This window comes from Mirounga leonina, unplaced genomic scaffold (genome assembly GCF_011800145.1).
Source record: "Mirounga leonina isolate KUSES-001 unplaced genomic scaffold, KU_Mleo_1.0 Mir_173, whole genome shotgun sequence".
NCBI classification, from domain to species: domain Eukaryota; kingdom Metazoa; phylum Chordata; class Mammalia; order Carnivora; family Phocidae; genus Mirounga; species Mirounga leonina.
The window spans coordinates 63271820-63291725 of record NW_023270447.1 but is presented as its reverse complement, the minus strand read 5'-3'; the positions used below and the strand labels follow the sequence as shown (position 1 = coordinate 63291725).

The window sequence follows — 19906 nt, the reverse complement described above, 5'->3', positions numbered from 1 at the left end:
GCGTGTGTCCTACTGGGACATGGCTAAGTCCCTGCTGTAGCCACACAAAGGCTGGGAAGGGATTTGCCCAAAGTTACCCAGCAGGTCACCGTCCTGACTCCACCCCAGGTTCTTCCCACAGATGCTCCTCAAAGGTACCATGCCGTCCTCTTGCTCACAATTCAGGGAGTGCCCAGAGGAAGGTGCATGCATCCAGCAGGAATGAAGCCCAGCAACTCCCATCCTAGTTTGTACCCAAGTCAGGGGCTTTTATTTACAGAAAGGCCTGGGTGGATCTTGGGGTGGGTGAGTAGGTGGGAGTGGGTCCTGCCAGGAAGAGAAGGGGGATGGGTGTTTAAATATTCAGATGGGAGGAAGGCAGGGAGGAAGTAGTGGGGCTGGCTTCAGGATGGCCACCTCGGGGTAGTCACCCAGCAGCAGTCACCCAGAAAGTCCAGGGGAGGGAGGTGGGGTCAGGGACCCATACCCCAAAGAGGGTAGCCACTGGAGGATGGCACAGATTAAGGAGACGTTTGTTTTGGTAACTTCTGAGTCAGGTTCTGGGAAGGAAAACCACCCATCTCTTGGGAGCTGGGACTCTCCAGTGACACTTGCCCTGTGTGTTGCCTCCACCTTTCCATTCCAATGCCCTCCCTTCCCTTCCCCCCCGTTTTAGAATTTCCTTCTCCTCAGGACTCCAGGGGCCCAGATGGAAGGTTCTGGGAAAGCTGGCTTCCTGGTCTGAGCCATGGGATGTGTGTCCACCCAGAGGGGAACCTAGTCCTCTCTCCGCAGGATGCCCGCCAGGCTCTGTCCTGGCCTCATGCTCATGGCCCTTTGATGGATCCAGGCTCCGTGAGGCGTGCAGAGGTGTAGGCTGAGGCTCCAAGGCAGGCCGCAGGCTCACAGAAGCCTGGCAGCCCCACGGGGCCTGGCAGGCCTGGTCGGCCTGCTTCTCCCAGGACCCCTGGGGACCCTCGAGCTCCATCCTTGCCGTTGATTGCCTGGCCGGGCCGGCCAGGGAGTCCTGTGTGAGGGAGAAGACCGAAAGACATCAGGGCCTTCTCCTGTCTCAGCCCTAGGATTCTAAGTCCCGTTTCTCAGGGAGGTGGGGTGGGGGTGGCGGGGATGAGATGGAGATTGAGGTCCGGAAAAGATACTGCCCCAGACACAGGTTCTGAGAGAGTCGCATGGCATTGTCCATCACTCCCAACTCCCAATCTGTGAGTTCTGGGAGCAAATGCCTCCTCGTTTTCCTCCATGAAGAAAACTTCCTGGTGCAAGCCAGGAAGTCCTCAGCATCTCAGCTGTCCAGTTCCCAGCCAGACCCCCCCCAGGGCTCCTGGGCGCTCCAAAGGGATGCCAACACTGGATGCACGGGACTGAGGCAGCCGAGCGGGAGGCCTCCATGGCAGAGACCCCGGTGTCTGCGGGGCAGGAATCCCAGAGCTGAGGGACAGGGCTGCTGGGCAGGGCCCGGGGCTTACCGGGGATCCCCGGGGGCCCAGGCATCCCGGGGTGCCCGCGTCCCATCTCTCCCTGGTCCCCCTTCTCTCCACGTTTTCCTGCAGAGAGAGAGAGAGGCTGTCGTTTTTCAAAACTGGAGAATGTTTTTTCTACTTTGGCTGCTATTTCATTTCTGTTTCACACACAGCAATTATGCCTGTTTTGTGCTAGTTTATACCAGGGGAAAGTTGGAAATGCCTGCAGAACTGGTTAAATAAAGGAAGGTCCAGACAGGATGGAAGGCTACAGCAATCAAGTTCGTGACAGGAAAGTGTCTAATAATAATCACAGCTAGCATTTACTCTGTGCCAACTCTACATAAATTACCTCCACATGCACTCCTCAGGACAATGCTATGAGGTGGTTGTTATTAACATCCCCCATTTTACAGATGATAAATCTAAGGCCCAGGGAGGTTATCAGGTAAGCTGTCCAAGTCTACAAGGAGAAAGTAGTAGAGTCCGGACAGACAGCTGTCTTGTGACTCGAGTTTGCATGCTTTACTACTTTGCTAACCTGCCTCCGGGCTTCCAGAGACCCGGAAAGATGTTTAGGGGGCACCACAAAGCAAATTTATAACAAAAACACCACCCCCAAGAAAACCCCCAAGTTATAAAATAATATATTGATCTCCATCAATTTGCTACTGAGAAAGCAAGCCCAGGAGTCACATATGACTTCTGGAAAACTTTGCTGAGGGAATGGGGGAAAGTGTACCTCATCCTGAGAGGGGGGATGATGAAAGAGAAAACAAGAGGCTCAGCCATCAGCCCACATAACCCATAACCCAACCCGAGCCTGGCCTTGGCCAAGTGCACATCGCCCGGCCCCCACCCCCACCACAGAACAGCACTCACCCTTGGGCCCTGTGTTGCCAATCTGACCCACGGCGCCCACGATGCCAGGAACGCCCCGAGGGCCAGGGTGCCCGTGGGGTCCCTGCTTGCCTGGGTACCCAGGAGGCCCAGGGGGTCCTGGAGGACCCACCATCCCGACTGCACCCAGGGCCTCCCGCTTGGCGCTCACAGCGACCTCTGCCAGTTGCTCTGGAGGGAAGGAGGGCGGGAGAGGAGAGGTGAGTGAGATGGGGGTCAGCTCAGTAAAACGGGAAGGCAGAGCGCCCCCGCGCCGGGTCCCTGGTGTGCAGACGCAAAAGGTGCGTGCTTCATCTCCCCTTCCTCCGCGCTCTGCGGAAACCAACGGTCCAGCGAGGGCAGAGATGTACAGGGGTCCCCGGCCTCTTGGAAGCAGAGCTGGAAGGAGCACGCAGGCCCGCAGCCCCTCGGCAAGGCCGCTTGGAGGAGCCCCCGACGGGCGGCACCGCGCGGACTTGGAGTGGGAGGAGGACGGTTGCCGCTCCGCCCTCACCTTGCATCATCTTCATCATCACGGTCACGATGTGCTGGTCACTGGCGTCTCGGCCCTGCAGGCAGACAAGGCCTCAGGAAGAAGCCGCTGGCCGCCCCCCCTTCTCCCACCGGAAGTACATGCAGCGTCTGACGGAAATCCCTCCTGCCGCACCCACGCCCAACCTGTCCGCTGTGCGGCCGCCTGGAACCAGCCTCGGGGAAGCCAGCGGCCCCGGGAACCCCCCGCCTTTGGGGCATCGGCAGCACCCGCAAAGGGATTTCCTCGCGGGAGACCCCCCGCTCCGGCGGGCCGACTCACCGCCACGCCCTGTCTCCCGGGCAGTCCGGGCACGCCTCGGTCTCCAGCCAGTCCTCGAGGGCCGGGGAGCCCGGGGTAGCCCTGCACCCCCGGGGCGCCCGCATCCCCGCCGGGGCCCGGGTAGCCGGGTTCTCCGCGGACTCCTTGCTGCCGGGCGGGGGGTGGCGCAGAGCGGGGGTGAGAGTTGGCCTGCGCCGGGGAGTTGGGGGGGTGGGTGGCGGGGAGGGGAGATGGTGGGGGAAAGTAGGGGTGGAGGGGAACGGTGGGCGGCGGGACAGGAGGAAGGCGGCGGCGTCGCAGGGGCTGGACTCACCTGTCCTTTGGGCCCCGGCTCGCCAGACTCGCCCTGCAGGTACAGGGCAGCTGGGTCAGGACCCGCCGAAGGCCCGCCCCCCGCCCCCCGCCCCGCCGGCCGCCCCCGCGCCGCCCGCTCACCTTCTCGCCTTTCTCTCCCCGGAGGCCGGCCACCCCCGGGTCGCCCTGCAAATGAAGCCCAGCGAGTCAGGGCACCTGCGGACCCCCACCCGCCGCCGCCGCCGCCGCCGCCGCCCGGGACGCGGGGAGGGGAGGCGCGGCTACTCACCACGCTGCCGCGGGGGCCGGTCTTCCCTGGGGAGCCCTGCAGCAAGCGGGGAGTCAGGGACTTAATGAGTTCCCCTCTCGAGGGACGGCTGGGTCCAGGGGGTCCCCGCCGCCCAACCCCGGGTCCTGGCCACACCCCTCTGCAGCTCTGCCTCGCCCCCCAGGGCCGCGCGGGACCCGCCCCAGTGCTCTTTTTTTTTTCATAAAGATTTTATTTATGTATTTGACAGAGAGAGAGAGACAGTGAGAGAGGGAACACAAGCAGGGGGAGAGGGAGAGGGAGAAGCAGGCTTCCCGTGGAGCAGGGAACCCGATGCGGGGCTCGATCCCAGGACCCCGGGATCATGACCTGAGCCGAAGGCAGACGCTTAACGACTGAGCCACCCAGGCGCCCCCCGCCCCAGTACTCTTCCCGGGAAGAGCGCTCAAGGGAAGACCTAATTGAGCTCCATTCTCCACCCACCCCCCGCCCCACCCCGCAGATCTTGGGGCCTCTTCCAGGTATTTTCCAACCCCACTGGGTACCTTGTCTCCCTTGATGCCTGGCAAGCCTTGGGGCCCTGGAATTCCGGGGGGGCCCTGATCCCCCTTGGGGCCCTGAGGAGAAAAGAATCCAGAGCAATAAATCAAATGAGGTGCCCAGGCCTGCTCCCCACGGCCCCTCACGGCTGGCCTCCACTAACCTGCCGTCCTTGAGGGCCTGGCTGCCCCACCGGCCCCCTCTCACCCTGGTCACCCTGCAACGGAAAGAGAGGATGACCCACAGATACTCAGCAGGGGCACCCGGTCCTCAGCCCCCTCTCCAGCCCCCAGACCCTGCTGGGCAGGATGCCCTTCCTTCCTGCTGTCCCAGCATGGAGGTCCCTTGCTCCACTTCACAGACCAGCAGCCAGGCCGTTCTGGGAAGGCCTCACATAGGCTGGGCAGGACTAGGCAGATGCTGGAGCCATTGATGGCACCCAGATCCTGGGTCCAGTAGAGCCAGCTGCTGCAGAGGCCCCCGGGGGAGGGGGTACCACTGTTACCTTCTGCCCTACGATGCCTCGGGGTCCGATTTCTCCTGGAGGTCCCGGCTCTCCCTGGCGGACAGAAACTGGGAGTGAGCAGTAGGCCTGGTGGACCTCTCCCTTGCACAGCTGGCTAACCCCTACCCACCCTGGTCACTTCCTCAGGGAAGCCTTCCCTTACCCCTGTTCTCTGGGTCCCTGTACTTCTCCTTTACTAGGACCCCACACAGTTGTAGTTAGTCATCATGTGATCATATATTTAAGATCTGTCTTCTCCACTAAACTGTAAGTTCTGTCTGAGTAGGAGACTATCTCAGCATCTAACACATTGCAGGTATTTGGTGAATGTTTATGGAATGAATGAATGAATGAATGAATGAATGAATGAATGAATGATTCTGCTGGATTCTTAGCCCCAGTCAGCTTGGCTATCTGAGGAGATCACGCCCACACAGGACAGAGCCGATCCCCACCATTACTGCATTGTACATAGAGAAACAAGGCTGCAGAGAGGAAAAGGGAGTGTCCCTGGGTCAGTGGGTCAGTGGCACAGCCCAGACTGGCATCCACAGCACCGCCCAAACTAGGCTTCACCACACACTCTCACCCAGGCCCATATGCTGAGTGCAGGGTCTTCAGGCCTGGGAGGGGGACCAATGCAAGAGCCCTGTGTCAGGGGTCGAGCACTTACCTCCTTCCCAGGAGGACCAGAGAATCCAGGGAGGCCCTGCTGGCCTGGTTCACCCTGCAGGAAAACACAGGTTTAAGGTGAGTCTGGGGGACCCAGTCAAGCTCTTGACCTTGGAGAAGGCTGATGAACCCTAAACAGAATCTAGAACCACATGAATTGGGGAGAAGGTGTTCTTGGTCAGGTCCTCTGGATTGGGAGCCATGCCATCCTGTCTCCACAGAGGGTGGGGTTAAGCGTCAGGAGGGAGGTGGTTAGGCCCAAGAGACTTGTGTCCAGGCCATGTCCTTGAGCCTGGGGTGAGGCCTGGGCCTTGCAGTCTTTTAGCCACGCCCCTGGACCCTGCCCGCAGGCTCCCTTGCTCACAGGAAGCCAATTCTGTCCCCAGCTTGGAGTCACCTTACCTTGTCTCCTGGGTCTCCTTTTGTCCCAGGCTGGCCCGGCACACCCTGGAGAAAGAAGTTGATATCAGTTTCCACTCTGGCATTGGGGAGCCCCAGGCACCTCCTGCTTTACCTCCCATCCCCAATCCAGATCCCCTCCCTTCTTCAGCCCTGGCCTGTGGGAGCCAAATAGCAGAAGGCCCAGCCATGGCATCACAAACTTGACTGTGCCCTGAGCCCTGGGGGGAGCGGAACGGGGTACAGAATGGCCTGTAGTCTATGGGGAGAAGAGAAGCACCCCGCGCTCACAGGCACACGTGATACAGGAACATGGTCTACACCTGGGCGTGTTATCTGGCTTTGGCCTCAGTAGCCCCAGCAGGGAGGGAGGGGGGCTCCCATGGACTGGGCTCCCGGAAGGTGTGGGATGGAGGTGACCCTGAATGGTGAGAAGGCACAGAGAGATGGGGAAGGGCATTCCAGGCAAAGGCACCTGCAAAGGCCTGAAGGTATGGGGGTAGAAAAGGCAAGGCCGTGTGGAGAAAGGAGAGGACACAGAGGAGCAGTGGCTGATGAGGACCAAAGGGTAGGGTGGCGTCAGATTACGCTGGTCCTTGAATGCGAAGAAGAGCTGTGAGGACAAGCATTGTGGCTGTCCTGTTCACAACTTTCCCTGCCACTCAGCGTGCCTTGGGGACTCAGTAACTAGTTCTTGGATGACTGGATGGGATGACTCTCCTGGAGGCAATGAGGGCCATGGAAGGTGCTGTAGCAGGGAACAGCCAACATGGAGAACTGAGTTGGTCAAAGAGAGGGCTGGAGCAACTGTCCAAATGAAGAGGCCTAAGCCAGGCCAGAGGCCACAGAGCGCTGGGTGGGGACAAGGACTAGAGCAAGGACCCTGGCTGTGTGGATTTCTGCCTCATCAGCCACTCATGCCACAATGGGGAAGTGGGCAACAACTGAGGAGGAGAAGCAGTTTTCCCATGGGGCAGCCCCCAGGGACTCCGCCCCATACTCACCGCTAGGCCCTGGTGGCCCTGGTTTCCTGGCCGCCCAGCCTGTCCTGCATTGCCCTGGGGGAGACGGAGAACCAGAGGCGCAAGTGAAAGCTCCAGCTACGTCTATGGCTTCCACCCAAGGGCAAGTAGAGAAACTGAGGCCCAGCGGTGAGCAGGGATGTGTCAGTGACACACTTGAGGATCCCAGGCCCCTGGGCCTCTGGGATCAATGTGATGAGACTCAGGGGCCCTGACCCTCCCCAACCCACCAGCAATCCCCACTCCTACCTTCATGCCAGGTATGCCTGGGGCCCCGTCCTTGCCATCGATGCCTGGGGGGCCCTGCTCAGAAGGAAAGTTGAAGGGAGACTCACAGTGGGGAGATGCCTGGGGTCCGGCCACCCACCCATATCCCTCTGTGACCGCTGCAGTGTGCAGCGGAAGTGGGTCTGGTTATCTCGAGGACCCCCACCAGCCAACTGGGAGAGGGGAGCAAAAATGGGAAGAGGATTTGGAGGGATGGACCACAGTCCTTCCTCTGTGTGGGTGACAGGTGTTCCAGATGACCCCAAGCTTCCCCAAACTTCTGCCCTATTTACAGGTGAAAGAACTAAGGCACAGCAAGAGGCTGTTTCCCAAGGTCACAGAGCAGCCCGCCTGCAACAGAGTTCAGTCTAGAATCCCAGGCTCTTCGTCCTCTAGGAGCTTGGACAGAGTTGACCCTGCTCTGCTCTCTGTCTGGGTAGGCCCAGGCTACTTACGGTTGCTCCCTTCGGGCCTGTTATTCCCTGGGGTCCTCGAACACCTGGGCTGCCCTGCAAAGTAGATAGAAATGAGGTCACCTTCAGGATGCTGAACCCCCATCTGCCTGTTCAGAGAGGGGAGCAGCTGAGAACAGTGGCCTCCAGGTCCCAGGATCTCTCTTGGCACAGGCCACACTGTGCAAGGGCTGGAGGAGAGGGGCCTGGGAGGGAGTAGAGGTCAGGGCCGAGGTGAGGGGCCTGGGCTGGGCCGGGCAGTACAAGGGAAGGATCCAGTACTCACTGAGACCTCCCTCACCTGCGCTCTGAGAGCACTTATTGAAGAAACACAACTAAATACGACGTGTGGACTTTGTTTGGGTCTTGATTTGAACAAGAACCCTGAAGAGACATTTTTGAGATAACTGGGAAACACGTAACACAGACTGGTTATTTGCTGATACTAAGGAATCATTGATAATGTTGTTGGTCATGGTAATGAATGATATTGTGATTATCTGAGGAAAAGTCCTTATTTTTAAGAGAGGCATACAGAAGTATTTAGGGGTGAAATGACATGATATTAAGGGATTTGCTTGAAAATATGAGCAAGAGTGGTAGATTAAGTGAGTGTGGCAAAATGTCAATTTGGGGAGACAGGTATATGGAGGTTCATTATATAATTCTCTCTACTTTTATGTATGTTTAAAAACTTCCATAATAAAAAAAGTTTACTTTCTGCTCAATTTTTCTATAAACTCAAAGCCGCTCAAGAATAAAGTCTATTAATTAAAAAAAAAAAAAAGTTAAGAGAATTGGGATGTGGGCCAAGTCCCATTAGCCCCATGGCTGATTTGCTGGAATTTCATCGTCTGGCTGCAGAGAGCCTGGGACTGGATCCCATGACTTCTCCCAAATTGAATTTGATCGGCACAGGCTGGGCTTGCCGGAGTGGGGGCTGGTGGGGTGACTGGGCCCCCAGCACAGAGGCTCCCGCCCCACACCAGTCACTCACCCACACAGACACACACAGTAATGCTCACACACACACCCATGCATCCGCACCGACACAGAGTAGCACATACTCACACACACGCAGCTGCAGAGACACACAGGTAATGCACACACTCGCTCACACATGAACCCGGGAAGTGGGGGAGCTGAGTCCCTCCTAGTACTCTCCAGGGGCCCTGATTGGACAAGGGGTGGCTGAGGACTCACCACATCGCCCTTCTCCCCTGCTTGGCCTGGTGGCCCCCGCGGACCTTCCTCACCCTGGCAAGAAGGACAAACAGGAATCCAGATCACATGGGCTCAGGGGGAGCCACATGCCCTTTGCAGGCCCAGGAGCTCCAGCTGGAGGAGGTACGTGTGCAGGAGCAAGAGGACACTCACTGGTGACCCGGCGGCACCAATGGAGCCCACCATGCCTTTGTACCCATGAGGACCCTGGGGAAAGGAAAGGGTACAGTCAGTCCTGGCTGGAGCCCAGAGGCCAGAGTGCTGGTCATGACGACTCTTGCAGCCCACCCCCGACTTACTCACCGTCTCTCCTTTGGGTCCCTCCATGCCCGGGTAGCCCCTGATGCCCTGGGGACCCTGTCGAGACAGAAGAATGACAGCGATGGCAATTTCAAGACCCACTTCATCACAGCTTCTCTGACCCCCACCCCCGATCTTCACAATGCCCGTCTGAGGCAGGCAGCATAGTCCCTATCTCAGAGAGGGGACACTGAGGCTCAGCGATGGGGGAGGGACTCACCAGGGTCACTCAGGGGACAGTGGCAAAAGCTGGGCCTCAGCTGGGTTTTCTGGATGACAGCCTTGGTTCCTGTCCCCCAATTTCTGACAGCCTCAACCCCCCTCTCCCCACCCAGAGACATGCCAACTGGACACAGGTGTTTCTTCTACAGGTTGGAGGCCAGACCAAGGGAAAGGCTCCACTAAGATCTCCTAGATGAAGGAGGGGAGGGCCCTGGGGGAAAGTGTCCCTTACCGGTGGTCCAGGGATGCCTTGCTCTCCAGAGGCACCCACATCTCCCTTGGGACCCTATGGGGCAGGAAGGAGTGATCAGACAGGCAGGCAGATGGAGAAACAAACATACAGACAACCAAAAATACCATCCCCTTCCCAGAAAAAGCAGACGGGAAGGACCCTAGAAGCCATATAGTCCCAAGTGACAGATGGATGGGGAAATGGAGGCCCAGCAAGGAGAAGGTACTTGCCCGGGGACACATTGACCGAGAACATAGGCCTCCTGCTCTCAGCTCAAGGCTCAGTCCCCAGAGACCCACAGGGGAAGGAGAAGGGATGAAGAAGGGGAGGCTGTTGTAAGGCCCTCTTCCCACACACTCACCGGCTTCCCCTGGCGGCCAGAATCTCCCAGAGCCCCGCGTTTGCCAGGATGCCCCTGAAAGGAAGGAGGGAACTCCATGTGAGGTTCCCTCCCAACCACCTGCTCTGCCCCCCAAAGACTTGGGCCAGTAGCTTACCTTCACTCCCTGCAGCCCTGGGGGGCCTTTCACCCCCGCTGGACAGTTGGTCGGACACTGGAAAGAAAACCCCGCCGGGTTCTGTGCTCACCAGCCCGCCTCAGGCCAGCCGGGCCGTGCTTCCCCCTCTTGCCAACTCCCAAACCCTCCTCTCAGCCCACTTGGTTGAACCTCTGTGCGGCAACCCCCTGACTCTACCTCCAAAGAGGACCCACCCCTTCCCCACATTAGCCCCGCCCCAGGGCCGCCTCTCACCAAGAAATCCGCGCTGCCTTCCAGGCCCTGGATGGTTCCGGGTCGGCCCTGAGAGGAGATGTATGAAGATGGAGCCTGACCCGAGCCTTTCCCAACCCAGGCTTGTGCCAGAGACCCTCGTCCTTCCCCTGTGGGAAGTTTGAGGACACTTACCGGTTTGCCGGGTGGCCCCGGGGGCCCCGATGGCCCCTCTGGTCCAGGATCCCCCTGGAAGCAAGAGGGGCCCAAATCATATTCTGGTCCGGCTCTGCCAGGGTCACCCTGCCCCCTCCTCCAGTCCCTGCTCCTGCCCTACCCCACCCTGTCCTCCAGGTCACCTTCTGAGATCTGGGATGGCCCCAGCCCTTGGTTTCCCTGAAAGACTTATAGCTGAGTGGGCTCAGCAGGAGGGGGTTCTGCCCCAGGCCTAGAAGAGCTCCCTGCTGGCCAGAAGGAGGCCCAGGATCTGCTGGCAAGACTCCCCAACTTGCCAGCTTCGACGTAAAGGGCAGGAGGCAGAATGAGCAGAGGGGTGGCTGGGGCTCACCTTGGGGCCTGTGATTCCAATCTCGCCCGGGAGGCCGACAGGTCCAGGTGGCCCCTAGGAGCAGAGGCATCACTGGCCAGGGTGCCTCGGAGGGTTAGCCCACCCTGACACAAAGGTAGGGACTGGTACCCAGAGGCCCTTTCCCACTTTTATTTTGCAACCAAGCCCAGAGAGACTGACAACTTAGGGCTTTAAGGGCCAGAGAATCCCAGAGCCAACAAATAGGCCCAGCGTGAGCTGGCCCAGAGTTCTCTGGCACGTCTGCCCGTTCCTGACACCATCACAGCATGCTGGCCCCTCCCCTGGATGGCCAGTCCCCCAGAAGCCCTTCTGTTTCCTCCTTCCCCAAGAGTCCCAGGGACCCTGCCCCATTTGGGAGGACTTACAGGAGGTCCAGCAAAGCCAGGGCCCTGGAACAGAAGGAAAGGAGATTGGATTCATGGCTCCTTCTACAAGTCCCCCCTGCCCCCCAACCAAAGGGTTCCTTGAAGGCCTTGCAGATTACACTCACCGGCAGGCCAGGGGGACCTGGGAGCCCGGGCTGGCCCTGAAAGAGCAATGGGAGAGGTTCAGAGGCTGGCGTCTCCTGTGTCCCCACTCCTCTCTAGTATAGTACCTCCCTGGGACTGCCCAAGCCGAGTCCCCAGCAGGCCACTTACCTTGACTCCAGGGATCCCCATGGGGCCAGGCTCCCCCTTGGCTCCAGTTAGACCCTGGGGAAGAAAGAGAAGGTAGACCAGTGAAGAGCAAACTTGCTCCCTGAACCATGGGACAAGCCAGGGCCTGAGGTCTCTCCTGGGTGGGCCCAAGCTGCTTTGCACTCCACTCCATGAAGGCCAAGGGGCCTCAACACCTTGCTTTCTCTTCCCCCAGTTCCCACAGCAACCCTGGGAGCCAAGCAGGCAGAGCAAATACCCTCTTTAGAAAGATGAGAAACCAAGGCCCAAAGATTTGTCTGCACAGGCCTCACATCTCCCAGTTTAGGAGCCTGGAAGACCTAGATATAGGTCTGGATGGGCCATTTTCTTGATGTCTGCCCTTGGCAACCTTTCCTGAGCCTTAGTGTTCACATCTGCAAAATGGGCTGATCATGTTCCCCTCTCTGCATAGATGTGAGAACCAATGTGCTAGTGGAAGGCCATGAGCTTTTTAATCTTTGCAGGGTGTGGAAAACTTGGAGAGGCCCTGGTTGGTGGCTGCCCATAGCCCCGACGGTACCTCTTGACAAAGGTCCCTCTGTCAGGACAAAGCAACTCATGGGACCTCTTTTTCCTCCCATCTTTTAGTGACTGACCCAAGTGTATTCCTCAATCACGTGACTGTCCCAATAGCCCTGGCTGTGTCCAGGAGCCCGTGACCTTGGGGCCCCTGGGAATTCTGTGGTATCAGCCAATAATCTTCCTCTCCTGAGCTGCTCCTGGGACTTCAAGGGGGCAGGGTGTGGCAGGGAAGGGGGAAGGAAAGGACAGCTCCATCCACAGCATTTAATCTGACATTTGGAGGCCAGAAATGTGAGACTAAATCTTGGCTGCTGCAGATGAACAGAATCCCTCTTTGGACCCCCATGTATCTGTGACTCATGTTTCTGGGGTGGCCGCGAGGTCACGGGTCACATGAAGGTGAAGGGAACTCATAGCTTTACAAGTCTCCATCCTGCTGCCCTGCTCTGAACAGAGGAGCAGGGAAGATGCCAGAACGGGGCTCTGGAAGTCAGTGAGTGGAGCCCTAACCTGCTTTGGCGGATGCTCAGGTACTCACATCAATCCCAGGCTTCCCGTCCGGCCCATCCAGCCCTGCTTTGCCAGGCTCTCCCTTAGGTCCCTTAAAAACAGAAGTGGGGCAAATATGAGCCAGAGGAGGGCAAGAACTGGAAAGGTCAAAGGTTAAAGAGGAAGCAGCACTCACCGGAGGGCCAGCTTTCCCCGGGGGCCCCTTGTCGCCCTGTAAGATACAAGTTGGTCAGACGGCACCCTGTGGCTCATGTTACGCCACACGGGCACATGCAGGCCCTGACTGGCTGGTCCCACGTGCCGCTCTCCTCACTCTCCTCTCTTCTGCCCTGGGTCCCCTCAGCCTTGCATTTTTTGGGAAAATAACTCCCTTTCCCTCAAAACAAAACAAAACAAACAAACAAACAAACAAAAGCCCCAAACAGGTGGATTGAGATCAAGCCCAGCCGGGCTGCAGAGGGTGCCGTCAACACGCAAGCAGGTCACAGACACACCCACGCTGCTGAGGTGCCAGTTACAGACCCGCAGAGAGGGCTGCAGGCTCCAAGTTACCTCAGAGACTGGGTGCTTCTTGGATTTGGGCAAGTGTGGGAGAAACTTGGGACTTTCAGAAAAACATGAAGGGGAGGTGAGCCGGGCGGGCAGCAGCTCTTTTTTGGATTGGGATGAGGAAAAGAAGAGACTGGGGCAAGGACAAGGACCAAGAGGGCCTACGAAGGGGGCCGATTCAGTCTGTTCCCAAGGCAGGAAGGACCTCCTTCCCCAGCGACAAAGGACTCCTGGTGGAGGACAGACAGGGCTTGTGGAGTCACATTCAGCCCCAGAGAGGCCTTCGGGCAGTTCAGGGCCTGCAGCAGCCAGAGAGCCTGGCAGGGACCCAGCGCCCTGTGTTTGGAGGGTGGGGGCACCAGGTTGAATAGAAGCCTGTCCAGATGGGTAAACATGGAGCTGGCCTCCCGGGGGAGCCTCCTGAATGAGGCATTTAACCCTCCCCATGCTAGGGAGAGCAGGGAACAAGGCCTGCTGGTTCTAAATCAGGAAGAAAAATGCAAAGGAAGAGACAGGAGTCTGGCTTCAGCTGGTCAGCGGTCTGCCCAAGGCTTCCAAGCCACCCTGGAGAAGCATCCAGACGTGCCAGGGGGCAGGGCGAGAGGTGAAGGCGTCTCCCACCCCCCAAAAAGTTGGGAGAGTAGGGGTGGGGGCTAAGGAATCGCTGTGAGCTCGGGCGGGCAGACGGAACAGCAGCTCCTTGTCCGCGGGCCGCTATAACGCGCTCGGCAGCTCAGGGCCAGTTTTGAGGTTTTCCAAGAACAAACGGGCTCCTTGTGGCGCAGGCCGGCGCCGCCCACTGACCACAGGGGGCGCTGCATCTCCAGGCACTGACCCCCCCTACCGCCCGCAACCCCCGCTCACAAAGTTCCCCTTTGTCCGCCCCTTCCCTCCCCCTTCGCGTCCCAGGTTAGAGACTCACGTCGATGCCGTCAGATCCAGGCACTCCCGGCGGCCCTGGGGGGCCCGGGGGCCCCGGTTCTCCTGGCGGACCTCTCTGAAAACACACACAGGGGTGCAGCCCTCAGACTGTGCAGGGAGCGGGGCGGCCCAGCCGTGAGCCTCCCCAGGAAAGCTGCGTCCTTCTTTTTATTGAGCACCTACTGTGTCCCGCACTGTGCACCATTAAGTGTATCATCTTATGGAACGCTCAGAACTGGGAGGCGGATACTATTACCAGCCCCAGTTTGCAGTTTCGGAAACAGGCTCGGAAAGATTAGGAATGATCACAGAGAGTCAATGGGGGAGCCGGGATTCCTCCTCCTTCCACCGGACCAGGGCTGCCCTCGCGCTGCCGCGGTGGGGAAGAGATGAAGATGCTGATGGCGCAAGTGAATCACAGATGGTAGGCGAGGCGGTGCCCAGCAGACAGTTGGCTCCAATGAATGGCTGCTCGTATTATCATTTTTAGACGAACAACGGGTATAGATGGTGAGTAGGTACACCCCCCCCGCTCCCCCTAGGGCGAGGAAACCCGAAAGGAAAGTGGGGGAGGCGCAGGGAGAGGGGGTGTAGGGAAGGGAAGTCTGTTCTCCCTTCGCCTCAGAGCACCCCTCTCCCAGCACCGTTCCACCGTCCTCCCTTGGGTCGTCCTCTTATGGGGCCAGCCCCGACCCAGGCAGGGGGCCCGCGCCCGCCAGGTGCCCGCGCCCTCCCCGGGCAGAGAAGTGCCAGCCTGGCGCCCGGGCCCGGCCTCGTCGCGCCCCCGTCCCGTTGGGCTCCCCGGCGGCCCTCGGCAGCGCGACGGGGGACGCGGGAGCCGGAGCGGGCCCGAGGGGCAGCGGCCGGGGCCGGAGCGGCGTCTGGCTGGGGCCGGGGCCCCCTGAGAGGAGGCGGGGCGGAGGCTCCGGAGCCCCGTGAATGGGCACCATTGTCTCCCCCGCCACCTGGGCTCTCGGGGCTGCCAGCACCGGGCGCCAGCTCCTGGCCACGCTGCCTGTCCCAGGCTGGGCCGAGCGGCTCCCGACAGGGTCCCTCGGGCTCCCCGGCTCGTCCGCCTCCTTTCGCGGCGCGGGGACGCGGCCCCCGTGCGCACCCACCGAGGGGACGTGCGCCGCGGGGGCTGCGCCCAGCCGGGGGTGGGGGGAGACAGACCAGCCTCCTGGGCCCCGCACCGCAGACCCCACTCCCCGCACCCCGGCCCCCGCGCGGGGGCGGCCGCGGGACTTACGATCTGCGCCAGCGCGAGCCCGAGCACCTGGAGGAGCAGCAGGAGGCTGCGGGGGGCGGCCGCGGCGGCCATGGCGGGCGGCGGGGTCGCGGGGACGGGTGCCCGGGTGCACGCTCGTACCGGCCCGCAGAGGCTCCGGGCGCGGCGGCGCTGGCTGCTCTCGGACGGGGCGGGCCGGGCCGCCTGAATATGCGGCGGGGCGGGGCGGGGGCCGCGGGGTCTGTCACCTGAGAGGGCCGGGGGGCGGGGGGGGGGGAGGGAGGCCGGCGCCCTGCGCCCAGCTCCGCCCCGCTCCGTCCCGCAGCCAGTGCCCACCCTTTGCCGTCCGAGGAGCCGCCGGGGCGCAGAACTGAGACCGTGGTCCCGTTTCTCTGGGAGGAGGCACACGGCCGTCCGAGGTCCCCCTCCAGTCTGACCTCCAGGGCCCGGCACCTTCCCCCCCACCCGCAGTCCGCGCGCGGTCGCCTGGCCCGTCCTCAGCCACTTGTGCCTGCGATCCCTGGCCTGGGTCCATCCTCTCTCCTCCAGGGCCCAGGCCGAGAGCGAGCCTTAGGTCCCGCAGACCTTGTAGCAGAAGCCCCCACCCACCTCGCTCAACTCCACAGACGGTCGGGCCTCTTCTGTATGAAAACCTACCAGAGCCGTTCCTGGATCAGCCGTCCCGTGGCTGATACCCCCATCCCTGTCTTCCTTCCTGCTTACCGCTAACTCCATAGTGGAGTTGGCCTTACCCCACCTCCAAACTCCCTCATCTTCCTCTTACCTACCTGCGTCCGCTCCAGTTGGGACATCAGTCTCTTGGAGGTCACCAGTGAGGCGCAGCCCCTCTTCAGTGCCCCCTGAAACACTGAAGGTCCTGTTGCTGGGGAGCTGCTCTTGGCCATTCTCTCCCTGAAGCCTTCCCTGCCCAGGCTTCCACCATCCAGCCCTCCTCCTTCTTCTGTTGCCTTTTCTTCACTGCAGCTTCTTTAAGCACTAGAGTCTCTAGGGCCTGGCTTTCTCTCACTGGGGGTAACCTCCTCCATGAAACAACCACCGCCCCCCCCCCCCATTTACCAGAGTTTCCAAAGCCCACCTGTCCAACATCTCCTCTCTCCCAGTCTCTTAAATTCCTTTTCATTCACTTAAGCAATATTGGTAAAGTGCTTTGGAATCTGTCACTAACTGTGACCACAGGCACCTAAAACTATATAGTGCCTCAATTTCCTCATCTGTAAAAGGGGATAATGATAGTCCCTACCTTACAGGGTTTTTGTGAAGATTGGATGAGATGATGCATATGACGTACTTAGCAGCACACAGTAGGTGCTTCATAAATTTTAGCTTTCATTATGATTTATGGAGGACACTTTATTTACCAGTCCTGTACCCAGTGTGGGGGAGAAAACCACAAGATCAGCTAAAATAGTCAAGGAGAAAACCCTCTGGAACCTAGGAAAGTCCAATCCCATGCGGCAGGTGAGCAAAGGGCGCTGGGCTTTGAGAGGGGTTCCTGGAGCTGAGTTTGGGAGAAAGGGGGCTTGAGAAAATTTGATTGCTCTGCCTAAGGGAGTGCGGAAGAATTCGGGGGTTATAGGAAGTAAGATGAGTGGAGGAGGAGGAGGTGAGGGAGGGATGGTGGGCATTGCCCCAGGTGGGAGAGTAATATGTGTAAGGGACTTCTCTGAAAGGGGCTGGCCAAAGTTGTTGGTTTTTATGTTGTTCATTTCTTCATCTCTTTGTGGGCTGAACACACCAGGGCCTCATGTGAGTAAGTTTTCGTGTGTGTGTGTGTGTGTGTGTGTATGGAAAGGGGGTGCTCCTTACATCTGCACAGCACACATTAGTATATCAGTTGTCTATTGCTGCATAGGAAAAACACTGAAAAACTTAGTGGCTCAAAGCAGCAATTTCTTGAATCAGGAATTCAGTGGCTCTGTTGGTTGGTTCTGACTCCGGGTCTGTTATAAGGTTGCAGTTAGATGATGACTGGCCTTGGCTCATCTAGAAGGCTTCTTCACTCCTGTGTCTGATGTCTGTACTAGGAAGGCTCCAATAGCTGGGGCCGGGACAGCTGGAATTTCTTGGGAAGCTCTCTCCTTTATCTGTTTGTGAGCTTTCCACGGGGTCTCTCCAGCACGGCAGCTTCAAAGGAGCTGAACTTCCAACACAGTAGCTCAAAGAGACACGGAAAACACCAGACCGAAGCAGAATTGCCCCTGAGGACCTAAGTCTCACAGCATCAATGTCACCACATTCTTTTGGTCCAGGCAATTTCAAAGGTTTGCCCAGTTTCAAGGGGAGGGAACAGAGACTCCACCTCCTGATGAATGAGTACCAGTGTAACAACATCTCAAGAGGAGCATGGAGTATATGTGTGGGGGGGAGTGGGACTGGTGCAGCCATTTTTGGAAAATGTAACCTATCACACTTGGGATTATAACCTGAACCAATTCAGTGGAAAGTGAAGCTCAAAGCAGGAGCTGATCAAGAGAAATCGTAGGGAGGGCTTTGGACCCACAAATCATGGACTAGAGGTTGGGGCCGGTCATACACAGCTCTTAAGGGGCAGGGAGACCATGAATAAATGGAGAGTCATATATTCACATTCCTGGATAGGAAGACTCAATGTTGCAAAGATGTCAAATTAATCTAGGGGCGCCTGGCTGGCTCAGTTGGTGGAGCACGCTACTCTTAATCTCGGGGTTGTGAGTTCAAGCCCCATGTTGGGTGTAGATATTCTAGGAGAGAAATGACATGAAATAGTCAAGAAAATTTGAAAAAGCAAATGAGAAAGATCTTTCCCCACCACAGATCAAAAGAGAGTGTGTTCAAATAGTGTTTTATCAGCCCAAGAATAAATTTTTTTTAAAAGAGAAAGACCACACACACACACACACATACACATTTATCATATCTGTTTAATTTATGAGAAAGGTCTATATATTTAATTTACAATAAAGGTTAAATTTAAAGTCATTGAGGAGGGGCACCTGGCTGGCTCAGTCAGTTAAGCCTATGACTCGATCTCAGCTCAGGTCTTGATCTCAAGATTGTGAGTTCAAGCCCTGTTTGGGGCTCCACGCTAGACATGGAGCTTATTTAAAAAAAAAAAAAAGGTAAAAAAAAATGCCATTGGGGAAAGTAGCTCAGTCAGTACATGTTGGGGCAATTGGATACATATTCAGAAAAAAATTCAGGTTATGGGGCACCTGGGCGGCTCAGTCAGTTAAGCATCTGCCTTTGGCTTGAGCCCCAGGTCAGGCTCCCTGCTCAGCGAGGAGTCTGCTTCTCCCTCTGCCCCTCCCCACGCTCATGCTCTCTCTCTCTCGAATAACTAAATAAAATAAAAAATTTTATTTTTTTAAAAGATTTTATTTATTTATTTGAGAGAGAGAGAGAGGCAGAGGGAGAAGCAGGCTCCCAAGGAGCAGGGAGCCCGATGCGGGACTCGATCCCAGGACCCTGGGATCATGACCTGAGCCGAAGGCAGACGCTTAACCATCTAAGCCACCCAGGCGCCCATAAATAAAATATTTTTAAAAAGAAAAAATTTAAGTTAAATTTCTATATCAGTATACAAAAATATATTCCTGGATGAATTAATTGGGGACCTAAATATAATAATGACAAACTATTAAGACCTGAAGGAAAGTGTTTTTTTAAAAAGTAATTTTGTAGTAAAATAAATCAATAAATCAATAAAAACAAATTTGTGATGGGGAAAACTTTCCTGAGCAATACACAAAACCATGAAAGGATGTTCAAGTTTGATTTCATAACCCTTAAACATGTCTTTATAATAAATATGTATGGAGAAAATTAAAAGAAAGGAAATATTTATGATATATACTACCAGACAAAGAATTAATATGGATAACATACAAAGAAGTCTTACAAGTCAATAAGGCAAGCTCTAGCAAACATTTATTTTTTTTAAGATTTTATTTATTTATTTGAGATAGAGCAAGAGAGAGAGCACAAGCAGGGTAGAGGGGTAGAGGGAGAGGGAGAAGCCGGCTCCCAGCTGGGTGGGGAGCCCAATGCAGGGCTAGATCCCAAGACCCTGAGATCATGACCTGAGGTGAAGGCTTAACTGACTGAGCCACCCAGGGGCACCTCTAGCAAACATTTAATGGAATATCTAATTTGAATCTCCTACAAGCTTTTAGAGAATGAAAGAAAACAAAGAAGACTCAAACTCATTTTGTGGGGCTAATATAACTTTGATTTTCAAACCAGTGATGGGCAGTACGAGAAAGGATATTAGTGGCCAATCTGTCTTACGAACAAAATGGAAAAATCCTATTTAAAGTATTAGCAGATTGAATATAGCAATCTATTGAAAGATATATCATGACCAATTGGTTTCATTGCAGGAAAGTAATGATGATCTAAAGTTAGAAAATCTAGGGGCAACTGGCTGGCTCAGTTGGTGGATTGTGCAGCTCTCAATCTCAAGGTTGTGGGTCACTTTTCCTCACTCACTAATGATTTGGGCACCTGGGTCACACCTTCCTCTCCTTCAGAGTCCTGCCATTTAGGGTGCTTCATCATCTTCTCGAATGACTCCTTAACACCTTGGATTCCCAGTGCCTTAATCCCTTCCTTCCTTCCTTCCTTCCTTCCTTCCTTCCTTCCTTCCTTCCT

The 19906-nt window shown here is 57.0% G+C and overlaps 1 protein-coding gene across 1 annotated transcript; it reads right to left on the bottom strand.

The window, feature by feature from the left end:
- Positions 1-223: 223 nt before the first annotated feature.
- COL9A2 (collagen type IX alpha 2 chain) lies at positions 224-15364 on the bottom strand. The gene is made up of 32 exons (XM_035018912.1): positions 15278-15364; positions 14030-14104; positions 12734-12769; positions 12587-12649; positions 11488-11541; positions 11340-11375; positions 11215-11238; positions 10829-10882; positions 10456-10509; positions 10303-10350; positions 10048-10104; positions 9912-9965; positions 9551-9604; positions 9100-9153; positions 8950-9003; positions 8776-8829; positions 7576-7629; positions 7103-7156; positions 6836-6889; positions 5835-5879; positions 5434-5487; positions 4761-4814; positions 4419-4472; positions 4261-4332; positions 3737-3772; positions 3589-3633; positions 3467-3499; positions 3154-3300; positions 2854-2908; positions 2343-2531; positions 1467-1544; positions 224-1006 (listed from the first exon to the last, which is right to left on the bottom strand). The coding sequence occupies exons 1-32, from the start codon at positions 15347-15349 to the stop codon at positions 807-809; spliced, it is 2067 nt and encodes a 688-aa protein (XP_034874803.1). The 5' UTR covers positions 15350-15364; the 3' UTR covers positions 224-806.
- Positions 15365-19906: the final 4542 nt, after the last annotated feature.

Bases quoted from the DNA above. Each gene is read 5' to 3' on its own strand.
- COL9A2 (XM_035018912.1), bottom strand. From the start codon at position 15,349: ATGGCCGCCGCGGCCGCCCCCCGCAGCCTCCTGCTGCTCCTCCAGGTG. The intron at 11,239-11,339 runs GTGAGTGTAATC...CTTCTGTTCCAG, and splicing joins CAGGTCCCCCTGGCCTGCCG to GGCCCTGGCTTTGCTGGACC. The intron at 7,157-7,575 runs GTAAGTAGCCTG...CCTTCTGAGCAG, and splicing joins CAGGCCCGAAGGGAGCAACC to GGCCCCCCAGGCATCGATGG.